Genomic DNA, 17,639 nt, shown 5'->3' with positions numbered 1-17,639 from the left:
TTTTATGATTTCTAGTCATGTGTATATATACATGTATTGATGTGTAATATGATAATCATGGTTTTAAAAACTTTTTGAGCATTTTTCTCATATTATTAAATATTCTTGAAAATATGTTTTAATGTCTGTATGGCTCATATGTACAGATGCACTGTTGGAAGTTTGTCATGAAAAATGCCAAGATAGAACATCTTTATATATACATATTTTCTCATATCTCTGCTTCCTGTATACGATTCTTATTTAGATAAAAGACTCCACACATCTAACTGAAAGAGGGCTTAGGAGTTGTATCTAACAGTGACAATTTTCTTCCAGCCATCCCCCCACTTCATTTACTTTTTCAAAGTAGGAATGTTTTTAGTGATTGATGTGTTGTAGAATTTTTTTTACATACAGTACTTTCTTTCCATTAATTTTACTTACTGAATACATGCCACCACATGTATTTTATTCTTGTAATTGAAATAGTGAAATATACAGATTTTAGGTGTATAGTTTGATGAGATTTAATAAATGTACATGGCCTCGTAATCACCACCACCACCCATTTGAAATATAGAAGAACATGCTTCCACTTTGAATCAGTCAGTGGGCATTTTTTCTTCTACTTTCCCATGTGTCTGAAGTTGCAGTGGAATTCTTCTTCTCAGGGCAGGGCCTCCAGGTTGATTTTGCTCTGACTGGAGGTTGCAAGGTAACAGAAATATTAACTCTGGTTCCGATGGTCATCTTGTAGATGCAGAGCCCAGGAGCCTAGTTTTAGGTTAGAGTTACTTACTCAGCTCCTACCAGTAAGAAAGAATGTCTGTCACAATTTCCCTTTCTTTTCTTTTAGATGCTGAGCTTTTTATACCACCAAAGATGAACCAAAAAACCCAGTGGAAATTGAACCTCCTGGAGTGACTCTGAACCTAGTTAGGATGGCTCTGGCTGAGAAGACCATTTCCTTTCCAGTCCTCACTCCTCGAAGCCCGGCTGTTGAGAACTAGGAAGAGTAAGATGATGAATGATACTAGCATTGCAGAGCTGCTCTGTATAGCAGACCTCAGCAAACACCAAGCAATTCTATTTTATTTTATTTTGCATATAGTTATAATCAGTAGCAAAACTTTAAGCTTTAACTAATATAGCCTCATTTTGTAAGAATTACTGTTCTTTTATTTACTGCTGTTTGAGAGCATATTTCTGGTATTTATGGTAGTCAGGAGATTGGGTTTCATTCCCAGTTACAGGACAAATCACGTAATTGATTTGTACCTCCGTTAATTGGGAATATTGTTTCATGGCTTCTACCTCAAAAATGTAAAGAAAAGTAAAATAACATTTTTAAATTGCTTTATGTTCCTGGAGGAGAGCATTATCGATAAACAACATAGCTATTAGTGCTACCAACATTTGGTCAAATTTAATCACTTGAATAACTTCACCTTGAACTAAAGCAGAATAAAAAGCTAAACATAACCTTTGAAATGCTCAGCTTTTCCATGCTGACAGCTGTTTTTTTGTAATATCTTACCAGGTCGTGTGCTTCCAGTTATAACTGGGTTGAGCCTCCTATCGCTACAATGTCCATAGGAACTGTTTTCACTGAGTGTGAATTTCCTGCTAGAGAGTTAGCAGAACAGATTAGAATTTCTGAAACAGTAGCATGCACATTTGTTATAATGAGCAGCATGTTTCATGGCATGCACGGTTGTAAATTACTCCTTTTTCTTCAAATAGTGCTCCTTTTAACATAATATTTTTGTCAGTGTCTAGGCCATTTCATTTATTTTTCATGGTGCTTAATTGACTTATTTTTTTGGAAGAAATGAGAATGTTTTCTCTTTTTGGTAAGTCTAGAAAAGTCTCAGTTCATTTTGACAATAGTTTCATGGCTGATCACTAGGTAGGATTAAAAATTTCTTCTATACTTTTAATACTAGAACCAGACCTTCATTATACTGGTTTGGGGTCTAGTTGTACATAAGCTAATAGGAAATGCTGCTTTTGGTTCTCACAGTATAGCTATATCCACAATTGTAATTTAAGACTTGACGTAATACAGCAAAATGTTAGTTTTAGAATCTAGGTATGGTCACTGTATGTATAATTCAACTTTTCTGTGTCTGAAATTTTTCACAAAATAATAGAAAACAAAAGAAGATATATCCTGTTTTGGAAATTTTTACTTTTTGACTCATGCCCATAATGGACTTACAGTAATTAAGTGCCCACACTGAAAGGTTGAAAGTGCTTTGTGACTCCTCTTTGGCACGTGTAAATGAACCTGGTAACTTACATGACATTTTAATGTTATAGCGCTCTTGCTACGGACCATGGTAGAGACAGACCCGTGCTGATGGATTGGAAATACAAGCAATTGTGTTTGTTAATAATTGTGTTACTTTATGGAGGTTCAAGTTCCTTAAAGTAATGTATTAAAGCACCAAGAAAGAATTTGCGTGAATATGAGTTAAAATCAATTACTATTTTTCTCATCAGAGCAAGATGGAATATTGTTCATTTGGAGAAGCAGCAGTTGGGAGCCGACTTTCTATATTGAAGGCAGAGTCAAAGAATTCATAGGGAAAAGTGCAGTGTATGGGTAAAGGAGAAACTCCTGGAATTGATGAATGCTTAATTTGGGTAGGAAAAGTATGTCAAGTTCTAGAAAAGAGTATGTAAATATGTAACTCTTTCCCGAAATTTTGACTCGCCCAAAGCAGTTTCATGCTGCAGTAAGCTAAAAGCCTCAATTATTTTGTTGGTTCCATTGAATCAGCTTTGTGCAGGTGCTCCAGACGTCAAGAAGTAATTTGCAGAGGACTGTCTCCTACAATCAAAGTGCATTTTAAATTTACACTTTTTAATAAGATAGGAGTTAATGTTTTTATTATATCTTTATGAGTGTAGCTTAGCGTCATTTCTTAGCACTGCCACATATTTTAAAACCTTTTCCATACATGTACACACATGTGCTTGTGTGTGTGTGTGTGTATACATGTGCACACATTTGAGAGATTTTCATAGCCATAATTGAAGAGGGTGTTTTTAAACGTAAAACTGATGGTTTTTAGTAATTTAAGACTACAAGTTTGGGAAGCAAAATTAGCTCCCCCGCTATGCCACCCCATAAACTTGGATGCTTCACTAGATTACCACCTTCTAAGTATCACCTTCATTAAGTCAGGAAATAGAGAAACACGCTGTCAAGGGGAACAGGAGGATCGTTTAATACTGCAGAAGTGAACTTGCTGGCTCAGCTCCCTATACGTGGGATGAGTGCTCACCCAGCAAAGCTGACACATGGCAACCACAGCGACCATGCTCCATCAGAATTCAGAAGCACCTTCTGTAGATGAAGAAAGGCCCTTTTTCCTCATACTCAGAGCGGTGGACCCACAGTGGCTGGAAGCCCTGAAGCGATGCCAGGATGGAGCCACCTGTCCACACTGCTGTGTCTCTTTCAGGCAAAACATTTACCTGGGGGGTGTCATTGGGACACATGCTGCTCAACTCCTTCTGCAGACGGTTAGGGAAACCACTGAGCATAGTGCTCCCCCCGCAGAGCAGGATGTTCCCCATGAGGTCTCGTTTGAGGGCAATGTCACACTTGTTAAGGCAGGACACTGTCTGGGTGTGGAGGCCCAGCTGCATGGACTTGATCAGAGAAGGCTTGAAGAACATCTCTGAGCAGAGGAACCTTTCCTGGCATAGCTGTATATCCTGCCCATCTGGCAGAGTGTACTGGATTAAATGCTCAGTAGCTGGGACTTTCTTCTCTTCGATGGGATCCAGGGCCACAAAGCAGCATTTCCTCTTGATGTCCTCCACAATGGCCATCTGGTTCTCGGTGAAGTGTTTTCCCGAATTGTTCATCAGGCTCATCAAGTAGGCTGTCAGATCAGAGCCCGCATAGTCCAGTCGTCCAGTGATGCTGGGCAAAGGATAACCCTCATAGATGGGGACTACGTAGGACACGCCGTGGCCGACCTCCACGACTAGGCCGGAGGTCCTTCCGTAGGAGTACATGGACAGGCGGGACTGATAGGCGATGTGCATCGCAGGAGTGCTAAAGGTCTCAAACAGCATTTCAGCATACTTCTCTCTGTTGGTGTGTGGGCTCAAGGGTGGGTCTGAAACCAAGACTGCATGCTCCTTTGGGGAGATCTTCATCTCTTGATGGAAGAGATATTCCCAGATATCCTGCACTGAATCCCAGTCCACGATGATGCCGTGTCGCAGAGGGTTAATTAGCTTGAGACGAACCTCTGGATTGATGAGCTCCTGACCCACGAATGTCTCTTTGCGGTTGTCCCCAGTTTTGGCAGTCTCCATGTAGGGCTTGCCCACTGTCGATGAGATCTTGTGGCTGGGCTTTGGCAGCCCAGCAAAGCCACATTTACAATAGCCAGTGCCAAGATCCACGACCACCGCTTTGGTCACCTCTGCCTTGGGCTTCTTGACCGCCGTTGATTTAGTAGGTTCTTCTGACTCCAAATGGTTACGGCGGACCCACACTGCTCGCTTCGCTGGGCCATCCTTCAAGGAGGCAGTCTGGAGGACCTGTGTGTTCAGGGAGGCCTGTTCACCCACTCTCTTGGTAGGCCCATCCCCTATGACTGCTGCCTGTGGAGCCCACATGCTTTCAAGAGCCATCTTGCTCTCAGAAAGTTCCTTGATCCCACCGGCTTCAAGGCCTGAAAGGCTTAAATCAGAGGGCAGCTTGAGAATTTCTCCAACAATGACATCACTGATTATGACATAATCCAATGACCCGGGGCTTTCCAGATGCTGGGAAACTTTGGGGTAGTGTTTTTGAGGTGACTTAGCTGCTTCTACATTTTGTAATAAATCTGATTAATCAATATTTATTGAGTGCTTGCTATGTGCGAGGCAGCTGGGAATATGAGGCAGCAGTAAAAAAAATACTCTGCCCTTTTGGCGTTTACCTTCTAGTCAGTGGGGGTCGGGCAGAGACAGATAGTTTTACGTTTTTGTGTGTGTTTGTATATAAGAAGGTATTAAGGGCAAAAGAGAAAAAACAAAGCAGAGAAGGGAGCTAAGGAGGGTGGCCATGTTAATGTGCCTGGGCAGGGATCCCCGAGACAGTGACACTAAATGAAGACGTGAAGTGGTGAGGGGAAGAGTGCCATGTGTATATTGGAACAACAGATGCAGAGCAGTGAAGGTGGACATGTGACTGATGGGTTAGAGCCGGCATTGGCAAACTATGGCCTGCAGCCTATTTTTGTAAGTGAAATTTTATTGGAACACAGCCACACTCATTTATGTATTATCTATGGCTGTGTTTGTGGAGTCAGTGCAACAAAGACTGTATGGCTCACAAAGTCGAAAATAAATATTGACTACCTGGCACCTTACGGGAGAAGTTTGCCAGCCCCTAAGTTAGAGGATCTTAAGAAGACAAGTGTGGCTGGAGTGGAGAGAGCGAGAAAAAGTACGAGAGATGGGAGACGTAAGGGGCAGGGAGAGCGAACAGCTCATGTTGGGCCTCATGGGCCATTGCTAGGACTTAGGCTCCGATTCTGCGAGAGGTCAGAAAGCACTAGAGAATTTTGAGCAGAGAGCTGACACCATCTGATTTAGATATTAGCGGGACTAATCACTGCTGTGGTCACTGCCAAGAATTTCTGTCTCACTTGTTTCATCGGACAACCTGGAGAGGAATTTTTTTAGGCACATGTTTGTACACATGTTCTTCCTTCATCTGAGTCATTGTGTCGGCAGTGAAATTAGACCCTACAGCATCCCACTGACGAGCACACCGAGGATCTTAGGTGCATTGCTCACCCAGGGATGTCGAGCCAGCAGTGGCTAGCCTCACCTGACTATGGTTTCTTCCCAGGGGTGTGCTGTGGACTCACCATGATGGGACCCTATGTATGAGGCTGCTCAGCCACCTGCATATCTGGTGCTGGGCATGTTGTTGCTGACACCTGCCCCTGTCGAGGTGCCCCAAATCCAACCTTATGCTCTTCGTAAAAGAGGCATTCACTACAATGGTGTGCTTTCTCCTTAAAGAGGTTACTGGGGATGCTCTTGGCTCCTTGTGGGGTGTGAGAGGAACCAAACCAAGTCCAGTCTCATGAGCCTTGTGATCACTCTCTGATGGCAACTGAGCTGTTATCTCAGAAAGAAAGTCTCAGTTTCTTGGTTCATTCGATAGAGGATGAGGTAACATAGAATTTGAAAGAATCAAAAAGTACTTTTCTCTATGCATACCTGCCTGAAAAGTAGTTTACTTGCCTATACTATTTAGGGGTTTGCGTAGCCAATTTGGATTGTTTGACTTTATTTCAAATAACATATAAGGCATATTTAATTTAGAATTATCCATTTTCCTTCTCCTCAACCCCCCTCTTGAATTCTGAGAAATCTGCAGCTACTCAGTACATTTTCACTGCTCTGGATTCCTATAAGATCCTGTATTAGTTTCCTATTGCTGCTGTAACAAATTACCACAGATTTAATGGCTTAGAACACAAGTTTATTATCTTATACGTGTGGAGGTCAGTAGTCCACAGTCCGTCTTAGTGGGCCAAAAATTAAAGTGTCATGGGGGCTGCGTCCCTTCTAGAGGCTCTCGGGGCTAATCTTTTTCTTGCCTTTTCCAGCTCTTAGAGGCCTCTTACATGCCTTGGTTTGTGGCCCCTTTCTTCATCTTCAAATCCCTCTCAGACTTCTGCTTCTGTTGTCACATCTGCTTCTCTGACCTGATCCTCCTGTTCCCTCTTATTAAGATCCTTGTAATTCCTTTGAGGCCACCCAGATAATTCAGGGAAATTAATCTCCCAACTCACAACTGCAAAGTCCCTTTTGCCATGAAAGGTATCATATGCATAGGTTTCAAGAATTAAGATTGAACATCTTTGGGGGTGGCTCCATAGTGTAGTGGTTAGCATGTCGTCTTTACATGCAGAAGGTCCTGGGTTCGCACCCCAGATGGAGCCACAGACCATGCCCAGGGTGCACCGGGCCACTGGTGCACGCTGTGAACGTGTTGGTGGGGGGACACCCCACCTTCAGAGATCCAGTTCTTAAGGGGAGACAGCAACATCCATAGGTCAGGGGTGGAAGTGCGGGGTGGGGGCACGAATTAAAGAGGGAGAAAAAAGATTGAACATCTTTGGGAGACCGTCATTCACCCTATCACTCTCCCTGTGCATCCCACTTCACTACGACACTCAAAGCCTGACATGTTCTGTTTCACACACTCCTACCCCACTACCCATGCTTGTCCATCCTTAGCTTCCATCTCACCCTTTGCGCCCCTTCTCTCCTCTCTGGGTCATCATAAAGTGATATTAATGATGGAAGAGTGTAGAGACTGTTAGCAGTCTACACCCAAAACCTCCACGACCTGGCACACGCAACCCTTTACACTTGTCACTAGCCATCTAAGGTACGTGTGGGCTCCCTGTCTCTGTTGAGGTCCCTCTAGGTAGAGACACTATTGCTCACACTGTCTTGGGCCACATTTTCTCAAAGGGTCACAGCTACTTTTGCTCCTCTGGCCCAAGACCAAAAAAACTTAAAAATGAGATGATCCTCCTTGAAAGCAACCCTGAAGTTCTCCTCTACAGTGGAGAAAGAAAAGATTAGACCAAGAAACACATTTCTCCCTGAGGTACTGTCCTTGCTCCCAGCTTTGGTTTTGGGGACACCACTCACCCTTGACCTTTGCAAGAAAGGTGAACCAGGCCGTTGTAATTTTAGCAGCTATGGAAGGGAAGAAAGAGAATCTAGTAAGGGAAGGCCAAAGTAAAGTATTTCTTTTCATGAATGCAGATTCCTAGATCACACCTTAGTCTTACTGAATCTGAATAGTCCAGGACTATTTAGGCCTAGGAATCCAACTCTTTAATATGTTGACATTTGAGGACCTATGAGTCAGGAGCTCCCAGCAAAGAAAAGGATTCCTTGCCAATCAGATGCAGTAAGCCCCCTTTCCAAACCTCAGCCCCCAGTGTGGTAACCCAAATATCAAGACTGCGCATTTTCCTCGAGATGTAAAGGAAAGGAGCTCTCTTCAGAAGGTGGAGACGCTATTGACTCAAATCTGGATCCAGATCATTTCTCTTCCCGAGCTCCATATACCACAGTCTAGTGGTCTGTAGGCATCTCTAAGTCAGCATGTATCAACTGGAACTCATTGTCATCCCCTACATAACTGTTCTTGCCCCTGCGTTGTCTATTTATGAGGGGCCCCATTATCTACCTAGTTATTCAAAACAGAAACCTAGAGGCAGTGGGTAAGGGATCAAGTTGATGAGGGGGACATAGCACTATCATAATCGGATTCAGCTAATATTTTGAGTAGTTTGCCCAAGGTCGTACAGATTATAGTAATGAAGCTAGATTTGAACTCAGGTCTTTTGAGTCCAGTGCCTTACTCTTCTTTCCATTCTGTACTATCTTTTAATAAAGAATGGAAGAAGAAGTAGGCCCAAAGGGTCCATGAGCATCGCTTTTAAATATCATAAGGGTTGTCACATGGGAGAATTAGCTTGCTCTGTACAACCCCGAAAGTAGACCCAAGACCATTTAATGGCTTCTTCAGAGAGGTACAGATGTCAACCCAGTGTAAAGAAAAATTTATGACTTATAGCTGTCCATGTGAGATCAAGTGTCCAATCCTCAGCTTCTGTGATTTGTAATACCACTAGCGGAGCTTGGCAATGCTCACAATTAATCCTTATAAAGTTGTTACCCACATAATCCAGTTCCATAGTGCCATATTCCAAGAAACAATTCAGCAAACAAAAATTCCCACAAGTTCATAAACATTCTTATAAGCTCTACAGCAGTATTTCTTAATTATGTCTTAAAATCCCTCTTTGCTTTCTATGTCCTCTAATCCCTCGATCACTTCGTAATTCTCCCGGAAAATTTAGCCCCAGTCGTTTCTCTTCTTTTTCTTTATCACCAAAGTCCGTAATCTGGTGTTTTTTGTTTGCTTTGGTGGGGTGAGGGGTTGAGAGGGGCAGCAGTTTGGAATGGAAGGTCTTATGGAAATCTGGTGAATTTGTCTGTTCTGGATGACAAGCCATCTTTCTTTTCTTGGGCAGAGGTAAGAGATTCATCCTTCTCTCTGCCTCACTATCCACATATAATCTAATATCTAATGTAAATGTGATGCTTGAGGCTAGAGATGGCACTGGAGCTGAAGGAAGACCTCAAATTCTAGAGTAAGAGCTTGGATTGAATTGAGGATAGTTGGGGAACCAACCAGTTAGATTAGATTCTGCCTTCTCAACTGCTCTAGAACCTGTCTCCCTCTTCCACAGCTCAAGTTTAAGCCACCTTCAGGTCTTACAAGAATGTCTTCAATTTTTCTTTGAGGTCTCAGTGTATCACCCCTTTATGTTACAGCTAAACATATCTTTCTAAAATTTTCCTAGAAGCCAAATCCGACCACTCCTTTTCTTAAAGCCTTTCATAAATCAATGAAGGCTTTAAGAAAAGGAGTGGTCGGATTTGGCTTCTAGGAAAATTTTATTGATGTCTTAACTACTGGCAGTTCCCCGCCATGCCCCAATCTGAGCCTTCGCTCAGGCTGTGCTCTTGGCTGGGGGTGTCTTTCCCTCTTAACTACTGACAGATACATGTCTTTCAATACTTGACTGAGCATCACGTTATCGGGAACCTTCTGACTCCCTCCCTCCACTGAGTGCCCCCTCCTTTGTGCACCTCTGTACTCCCAATAGACTTCCACCTGCAAACTCCTCTGCGTCCATTCCATCTTCTTCCCACCTACAGTGGGCACTGGTTGTGACCAGGTCCCTATCATCTATCACCAGGCAGGCTGCACTGGGCCGGACCCACCACGAACCCCAGTAAATGTTGAACGATGGGATGAGAGTACTGTTGGGGCCCTCACACTCTTTAAGGAGACCTGGTGCATTGAATTTGGATGAACTTGGGTTAAAATACAAACAGTCTAAGAGCTGTCTGCTTGTGGGCAAATATTGGAATTCCGAACCTTGATTTCCTCAGCTCTGCCATACTCATGGGATTCTGTCAAGTAACATGCCTGGCCTACTGTGAGGGCTGAAATATTTGTCACCCTCACAGCCAAGAAGCAGCGGAGGAAAAGGTGTTCAGTCAGTGAACTGGGCATTAGGAGCGGGGATGTAAGGGGGACAGGAGGAGAAACCTCCGAGACTCCTGTGTGCTTGGGTGTCTAAAACTCTGCTGGCCACCTGCTCTGTTGTGGAGCGAAGCTGAGTTCGGTGGATGGGGGCAGGGGTGATGGATCAAGGCCCCAGCAAAGCCAGGCCCTCCCCGGGTTGCTGGAATGGACCAGTCCCCAGTGACATCACAATCCTCAGGGGTTGTCAAGACACTGCAGGAGGTGGACCCTCATTTCTCCCATCGGAGCTCTAGGATGGGGATGTGAGAAAGGTGAGCAAGGAAGGCAGATGGCAATGAAGAATAGCCCGAGCCCCATGCCTGTGGGCGCGGCTCAGGGTGACCCTGGAGAGGCGGGGACACTGCCAGCTCCTGATGCTGGCATCCGGGACACAGATTCAGCCGCTCAGCTGAAGACGAAGCCCAAGAAGGTGCGTAGGATCAAGGCCCTCATCATCGACCTGGGCTCGCAGTACTGTAAGTGTGGCTATGCGGGGGAGCCGAGGCCCACCTACTTCATCTCCTCCACGGTGGGCAAGCGCTACTCCGAGGTGGCCGATGCAGGCGACACCCGCAAGGAGACCTACGTGGGCCATGAGCTGCTCAACACGGAGGCCCCTCTGAAGCTGGTTAACCCGCTAAAATATGGCGTCGTGGTGGACTGGGACTGCGTCCAGAACATCTGGGAGTACATTTTCCACACAGCCATGAAGATCCTCCCCGAGGAGCATGCTGTGCTGGTCTCTGACCCCCCGCTCAGCCCCAGCAGCAACCGAGAGAAGTATGCGGAGCTCATGTTTGAGACCTTTGGCATCCCTGCCATGCATGTGACAACCCAGTCTCTGCTGTCCATCTACTCCTATGGCAAGACCTCAGGGCTGGTGGTAGAGAGCGGGCATGGTGTCTCGCACGTGGTGCCCATCTCCGAGGGCAATGTGCTGCCAGGCCTGACGGCCCGTGCCGACTATGCCGGGAGCGACCTCACCAACTACCTGCTGCAGCTGCTCAACGAGGCTGGCCAAAAGTTCACGGATGACCACCTGCACATTGTCGAGCACATCAAGAAGAAGTGCTGCTATGCGGCATTCCTGCCTGAGCAGGAGCTTGGCCTGTCCCTGGAGGAGCTGCGTGTCGACTACGAGCTCCCCGATGGCAAGCTCATCACCATTGGCCAGGAGCGCTTCCAGTGTGCCGAGATGCTCTTCAAGCCCACCCTGGTGGGCAGCAACCAGCCCAGCCTCCCCGCGCTCACGGCCGCCTGCCTGGGCCAGTGCCAGGAGACTGGCTTCAAGGAGGAGATGGCCGCCAACGTGCTGCTGTGTGGCGGCTGCACCATGCTGGACGGCTTCCCAGAGCGCTTTCAGAGGGAGCTGAACGTCCTCTGCCCCGGGGACAACCCCACAGTGGCTGCTGCTCCTGAGAGGAAGACCTCCGTGTGGACCGGTGGCTCCATCCTGGCCTCCCTGCAGGCTTTCCAGCAGCTCTGGGTTAGCAAGGAAGAGTTTGAGGAGCGGGGCAGTGCAGCCATCTACAGCAAATGCTGAGTGGCGGTGCCCCAACAGGCCAGACCTCGTGGGCAGGCGACCTCAGGCCACTCTATACATTTACAGAATTTCACATAAAATTTTAACACACAAACGGCTGTTGTCTAGTCTGGAATCCTTGCTCTAGACTGAGAGCAGAAGGTGGAGGGGAGTTGGGCTTAGAGATATCGGTACCTTCTGCTGCGCTGGGTCAGGAGCAGCCCAGCTCGGGGATGGGGGTGGATGGTAGGGACTCTCCTCACTGACATCGCTCCTTCTCTGTCCCCCTCATGATGGTGACATCATCTCAGAGCCCAGAGTGTAGCTTCCTGTTCCATTTGCTCCTGAGAGTGCAAACCCAATTCAGTAGACACATTGCTTACTCGCCTGTGGTCCAAGGAAGAAACGAAGTCTCAGATTATGTGACTAGCTTGGGTCACATAGTTCAGTGTGTGTGGGGGGAGACTCACAACCAAGTGTCTGACTTCCATCTCCTGTTCCTGCCCAATGGTCGCCTTCCCACCGTGTCCTCATTGCTCGATTGCCACAGGCTCCTTCACTAACCCCCACTCGCTGCCTGCCCCCTTCAAAAGTGCAGCCCACGGGGGTGCATCTCCTGAGTGTGAGGGGCCATTTCCACCCATCAATGGCCCTCTCAATTCTGTCCCCAGCCAAAACTACAGCTATTTTTGCAGAGTCACAAAGTGGAGCCACTGAATCCAGAGGCTGTTGAAGGAATCAGAAGTCCCTTTGGAAAGCATGTGGCTCTCTCCCTCCTGTAGAGATGTAAGAACCAGGAGGAAGGGGTTCATGTCGGTGGTTGAGTTCAGGTCTCCTGACACAGGTCGTGATTATTTCTAGAAAAGCAAACATGGTTGCTTTAGTTTGGGCTGCTATAACAAAGTACCACAGACCGGTGGCTTATGAACGACAGAAATTTATTTATTACAGCTCTAGAGGCTGGAAGTCCAAGGTCAGGGTGCCAGCATGGCCGGGTTCTGGTGAAGGTCCTCATCTGGGCTGCAGACTGCCAACATCTTGCCTTGTTCTCATATGGGGGAAGGGATGAGGGATATCTCTAGGGCCTCTTCTATAAAGGCACCAATCGCATTCATGAGGGCCGTGCCCTTGTGACCAAGTCACCTCCCAAATGCCACACCTCATACCATTACCTTGAGCATTAGGTGTTCAACATGTGAATTTGAGGCAGGGAGCAAACATTCAATATATAGCAATGATTCTTAATGGTTAGGAACCATTAAGCATTTACCAAGCATCTACTATGAGTGAGGCCCAGAGCTGGAGATTGAGAAATGACCAGAATGTGGCTTTTCCCTTGGGATCACAATTACTGGGAGATTCAGTGGACAAACACATTGGTAAGGTGACGAGGCCTGAGCTCAGTGTTCCTAGGGTGGGAAGGTGGCGGTGTGTTGGAAAGCTATAAATGGAGAAGTGCTAGGTGTGGTGGCTACTTAGTGACTTTGGGGCAGAGGGAGAAGTTTTTAAATTTAATTTTCCAATTACAGTTGACACACAATATTAGTTTCAGGTGTCCAACATCATGATTAAACATATACCTTACTAAATGATCCCCTCGATATGTCTAGTACCCATCTGGCATCATACATAGTTATTACATTACTGATAATATTCTGAGGGAGAAGCTTTTGAGTCTTGTGAAATTTCAGCTGGTGAATAACTTTCTACCTAGAAGGTGGTTCCTGCCTCTTTACCACCCCTACCTCCTAATGGAGCCTATGACCAGGGCCCATGACCAGATGTCTGCGGGATCAGATATTGGTGAGCTGTGTAATCTGATGGGCTGCCAAATGTCTCTGAGCCACCTCTTACCTTAGAAAAAGAGTCCTGATTCAGGACACCCTGTGATGCTGCCTCTGTCCTGGGCCCTGTGCTGGGTGGGCTGCAGACTTAGGAAAGAACCAGACATGGCCTTAATCACCTAATGCTTTGTGATCTAGTCCTTCCCTATTGCTCAGAATTGGGCTTCTAGCCTGGACTGGAGTCCCCTGGGGCTGGCAGGGCTTTGGTGCTTCACAGGAACTTGAGTTCTTTCCTGCAAGGAGGTGTTGCAGACTGGAGGCTTTTAGGCACATTTTGTTTGGCCAGCACAATGTATAAATTGTTTTCTTGAATATGAATCCTTTCAGTGGGGCCTACATTCTTCAAGTTGCCAAGGCCTACCACCCTGATGTCTTCATATATACCTGCCACTGCAGCATCTTTTGCTTAATTAGCCAGCATTCATTTCTATTGCTTGCAACTCAAGAACCTTTGGTTAGTACTAATCCTAAAAACCTAAAAACCTAATGAAGTACGGAGAGGGAAAGAGAGGCTTATATAGGGGGAAGTGATGTGCCCTAAATCACACAGGCAGTAAGTGAGCGTTGCATGCGAACTCTCTTCCACATCCTGGTCTTGAAGATCTCCAAAACCATGTCTGTCTCTACTCCCCACTCCCGCCCCGTCTCCTCTTCCTCACTCCCCACATCCACAGCAACTTCTGCCCCATAGTCACAGCTTCAGTGCCCTCATTGCCTGGCCATCTCCTCCAAAAGCACCCGTTGTGTGCCAGATCCTATAAAAACAGTAACCACTTACTCCTTAAACATAAACCGCAGGCACAGAACACTTAATTTTGGTGGAAAAATATGAGTCAGTGACTTCAGCTTAAGATGGCCGACTGTGTGTGTTTATTTCTTCTCCCTCCTAAAACCGAATTAAAATGTTACTAGAGGAATATAGATGCATAAACCCACTGCAAATAAGGACAATTGTAGGGAGACTACAGGAGGCTAGAGATTTCTACCTAATTCTGGAAGAAGGAAAGTAGACGCAGGGCAGGACGGTTGCAGCCTTCCGCGGGCAGGGTGTCCACTCCCGGGGTGTGGTTTGGGACTTGGGAATGCCAACCAAGTGGGGGGTGGGATAGGAATGAAGTATGTGAGACAGACAGGATGAGGGAGGAGACGGTAACTAACATCTCTGAGAGCACAGTCCTCCCACTCCCTACAGGTGGAGGGATGAGTAGTGGGACCAGCCTCTAAGAGTCTATTCCTCAGGCAAAAAAAAACCCTGAAGAATCCTCTCTGTGAAGGTAGTGCTAGTACAGAGAGGAGGAGGAGAGGAGCCTGTGAAGAACAGGTCACGAATCCTAGTTGCATCCTTTTGTCCCTCCCCCCAGATCAGGGCGCACTCAGGCCCAGCTAATATTCCCCAGGTGGAACCTACAGCTGAGGCTCCCATTTCCCCTTCATCCTTTCCTCACAAATTCCAGTTTCTGCATGGGCATCAGATGTGGCCAAGAGCAGAACATGTGACCTAAGCTAAGCCAATCAGAGCTGTACATCTGCTTGTCCACAGTAATTGTCTGGGGATGAGCATGTGACCTCAGGGCACTTGTGCAGAGTGTCACAGGCCTTTTGCTTAGAAAGTTGATGTGAGATTGGGGCGTGTGGCCTAGAACTGCTGAGGCAACATTTGTTACCAGAGAGGAAGCCAGCTTGAAACCGACCCACCAAGGAGTGTGGAACTCGGATAACTATGGCCTTGATGACAAAGTCACTTTCCAATGAAAGCATGCCTGGAGCGGCGTCTACCGTCAGACTTTGTTTCTGTGAACCGATGCGTTCAGCCTCTGGCCTCGTCGTCACTCATCAGGTAAGAAGAGTGTGTGTGTCTGCCACTTGCAGCTAAGGACATTGCAACCGCGTCTCTTTCTCAACAACAGTATTTCTCCGAAGCAATTTGTGTGGAGGAAGGATCAGGTTTGGAGAGGCCTTTTATAAGTGAAATATTAAGACCAATGCTTAATTTGTTTCCCAATGAAAAAGTTACTACACATGAAGAATTTTTATCAAGGTATTAGAGAAATCAACTAACACACTAATTCTGACGAACAGAAACCTAAGAGTGTCTACTGGCCATTGTCCTATATTCTCCTGTTTAGATATTTGCTCCCAAGTTTGGACTTGTTGCTCCTTAAGGGCAGGAACTTTGATATCTTCATCTTTGTTTCCTCTCACTCAGTGCAGAGCATGGCACAGGTGGACGCTTAGTACATGCCAACTGAAATGACTTACTCCGGTCTGTGAAGTAGGAGTTATAGTATTTTCTCCCATTTTACAGATGAGGATACCAAGGCATTCACCCGCCTGGTAAATCAGCCTTGTGCTAAATAAAAGTTTTGTGATTCCAAAAGGCCTCTTTGCCCATGTTCCCAATCTTTCTGCAAATTATCATCTCTTTTACAAGGAAAACAAAGACACAAAATTTGCTTTCAAATTATAAACAACAAATATGATGTAATTTCATAATCATCCCAAGGTATAAAAGAATGTCAGTCTTTTAGGAAAGGAGAGACTTACTAGAGATTTCCAGAGACATAAATAAGCAAGTATTAGAGTGACATCATGTGGCGAAGTCCTATCCAGGGGTCTCCAACCCCTGGGTCATGGACTTGTTACTGGTAGGTGGCCTGTTAGGATCCAGGCCGCACCATAGGAGGTGAGCGGCAGGCAAGCGATCAAAGCTTCATCTGTATTTGCAGCCGCTCCCCAGTGCTAGCATCACCGCCTCAGCTCCACCTCAGATCATCAGGCATTATAAAGTCTCATAGGAGTACCGGTCTCTGGTGCCAAAAATGTTGAGGACCACTGATCTAGACATGGCAGGAGGCCTGTTATCCTAACTGCCTGTCTGGGCTGCCTGATCTCTCTCCCGCAAGTGTTTGTTACCAAATTTGCTCTAAGAGTTATCTGCATAAGGTGAGATTAAGCAATTAGTTTTTTTCTTGTCCTTCATTTTCTTGTAATGTAGTGGTTCTTAAACAGCGGGGGGGAGACAGTATGTGGTATTGGTTACCCTGATGTTAGTTCTTAATGGCTTGTTCCCCTCACTAAAACAAAGGCAGCTTGGTACATTTCCATAGTTCTAAGGACTTTCTATCTTGTTGCTGGTGTGTACATACATATAGACGCACATACATGTACATACACCACAGAGCATTCAGTCTGCTTAGAGGAATTTCTTTGTGAAGGGGGGCATTAAAACAATGGAGGGCAAAGTTCTTGTCTTGGCCTTGTGCTTCTCAAATTTTGTTGCATTTTGAATCTCCTGGGGAGCTTTCAAAAATCCTGACAGCAATGGTTCTGCCAAGATGGAGTATCCTGATTCTTTCAGCTCCTCCCTCTTACAAATAAACACCCTTGGACACTGACAGAGATGCTCTCCTTGACCATACTCTAGCCAGGCTCCTCTGAGTCCTCTCTCTACTAGGCTTCAACATTGGCCTATAAAGACTTGAACAAGCACTCATATAATTTCTAACAGCGCAAGGCCACATCCCTAGGATGACCCTATCATCGGCCCTTAAAGTCCCTGCCTGAGAAAACTCAGAGATGCCCCCAAAATGTTTGTTTCAGCTAGTACCTGAAGGAAGATAGGGCCCCTGTCTCTCAGCCTTTGTGGGAGGGAAGGAGCCTAACTTCAATAAGCGCCGGTTAGCAAGTTAGCAAACACAAATGGGTTTCACATGGCCCAACTCCCGCTTCCTGCTTTTTGTAATTTTTTGCTTCACTGACTCTACTGAACTCCTGCTCATCCATCCCTCACACTTATTCTTTCTTTAAAATGCCCAGTCGCCTCTGTATAAATTGAAGGAGAATTCTTTTCCCTGCTGTTATAGTATTTTACTCATTAAAATCTGTCCTTATCACTTAAAGTAGTGTCCAGTTTTATCTAAGACGACACAAGTATAAGAGGACTCCAAAGAATGTATGAAAGGAGATGTGTTCATAGGCAAGTTGTCATTATCTTTAGGAATGAGTTAATTATATTAACTTTATTTTCTTATTTTTTGTAAGGATCCCAAATGCCAGAGCATCAAGACTATAACAAATAAGAAAATACAGTTAATATAATTGGCCCTGTGATGAGTGGATGCCTAATTGACAA

At 45.7% G+C, this 17,639-nt stretch overlaps 3 protein-coding genes across 5 annotated transcripts in view; 2 read left to right on the top strand and 1 right to left on the bottom strand.

Moving 5' to 3' along the window:
* ELP1 (elongator acetyltransferase complex subunit 1) overlaps positions 1–3,313 on the top strand; it is a 54,557-nt gene extending 51,244 nt beyond the window's left edge. For 2 of the 3 annotated variants that reach the window (XM_039870654.1, XM_039870655.1), the window contains exon 37: positions 839–2,444. In XM_039870654.1, the coding sequence (XP_039726588.1) occupies positions 839–906 (68 nt within the window). In that variant the 3' untranslated portion in view covers positions 907–2,444. Of the gene's footprint in view, positions 1–838; positions 2,445–2,487 lie in introns of those variants that run through there. The other variant, XR_005654498.1, reaches the window with a different exon arrangement.
* ACTL7A (actin like 7A) lies at positions 3,204–4,802 on the bottom strand. Its single transcript, XM_039870658.1, has one exon. It carries the CDS (start codon positions 4,642–4,644, stop codon positions 3,325–3,327), a length of 1,320 nt encoding a protein of 439 aa, XP_039726592.1. The 5' UTR covers positions 4,645–4,802; the 3' UTR covers positions 3,204–3,324.
* Positions 4,803–9,487: 4,685 nt separating this feature from the next.
* Positions 9,488–11,769, top strand: ACTL7B (actin like 7B). The gene has a single exon (XM_039870752.1). The coding sequence runs from the start codon at positions 10,431–10,433 to the stop codon at positions 11,682–11,684; it is 1,254 nt and encodes a 417-aa protein (XP_039726686.1). The 5' UTR covers positions 9,488–10,430; the 3' UTR covers positions 11,685–11,769.
* The last annotated feature ends 5,870 nt before the right edge of the window (positions 11,770–17,639 follow it).

This window comes from Pteropus medius, unplaced genomic scaffold (genome assembly GCF_902729225.1).
Source record: "Pteropus medius unplaced genomic scaffold, Ma_sr-lr_union100, whole genome shotgun sequence".
NCBI classification, from domain to species: domain Eukaryota; kingdom Metazoa; phylum Chordata; class Mammalia; order Chiroptera; family Pteropodidae; genus Pteropus; species Pteropus medius.
This window is presented reverse-complemented; position numbering and strand designations above follow the sequence as displayed.

Bases quoted from the DNA above. Each gene is read 5' to 3' on its own strand.
- ACTL7A (XM_039870658.1), bottom strand. From the start codon at position 4,644: ATGGCTCTTGAAAGCATGTGGGCTCCACAGGCAGCAGTCATAGGGGAT.
- ACTL7B (XM_039870752.1), top strand. From the start codon at position 10,431: ATGGCAATGAAGAATAGCCCGAGCCCCATGCCTGTGGGCGCGGCTCAG.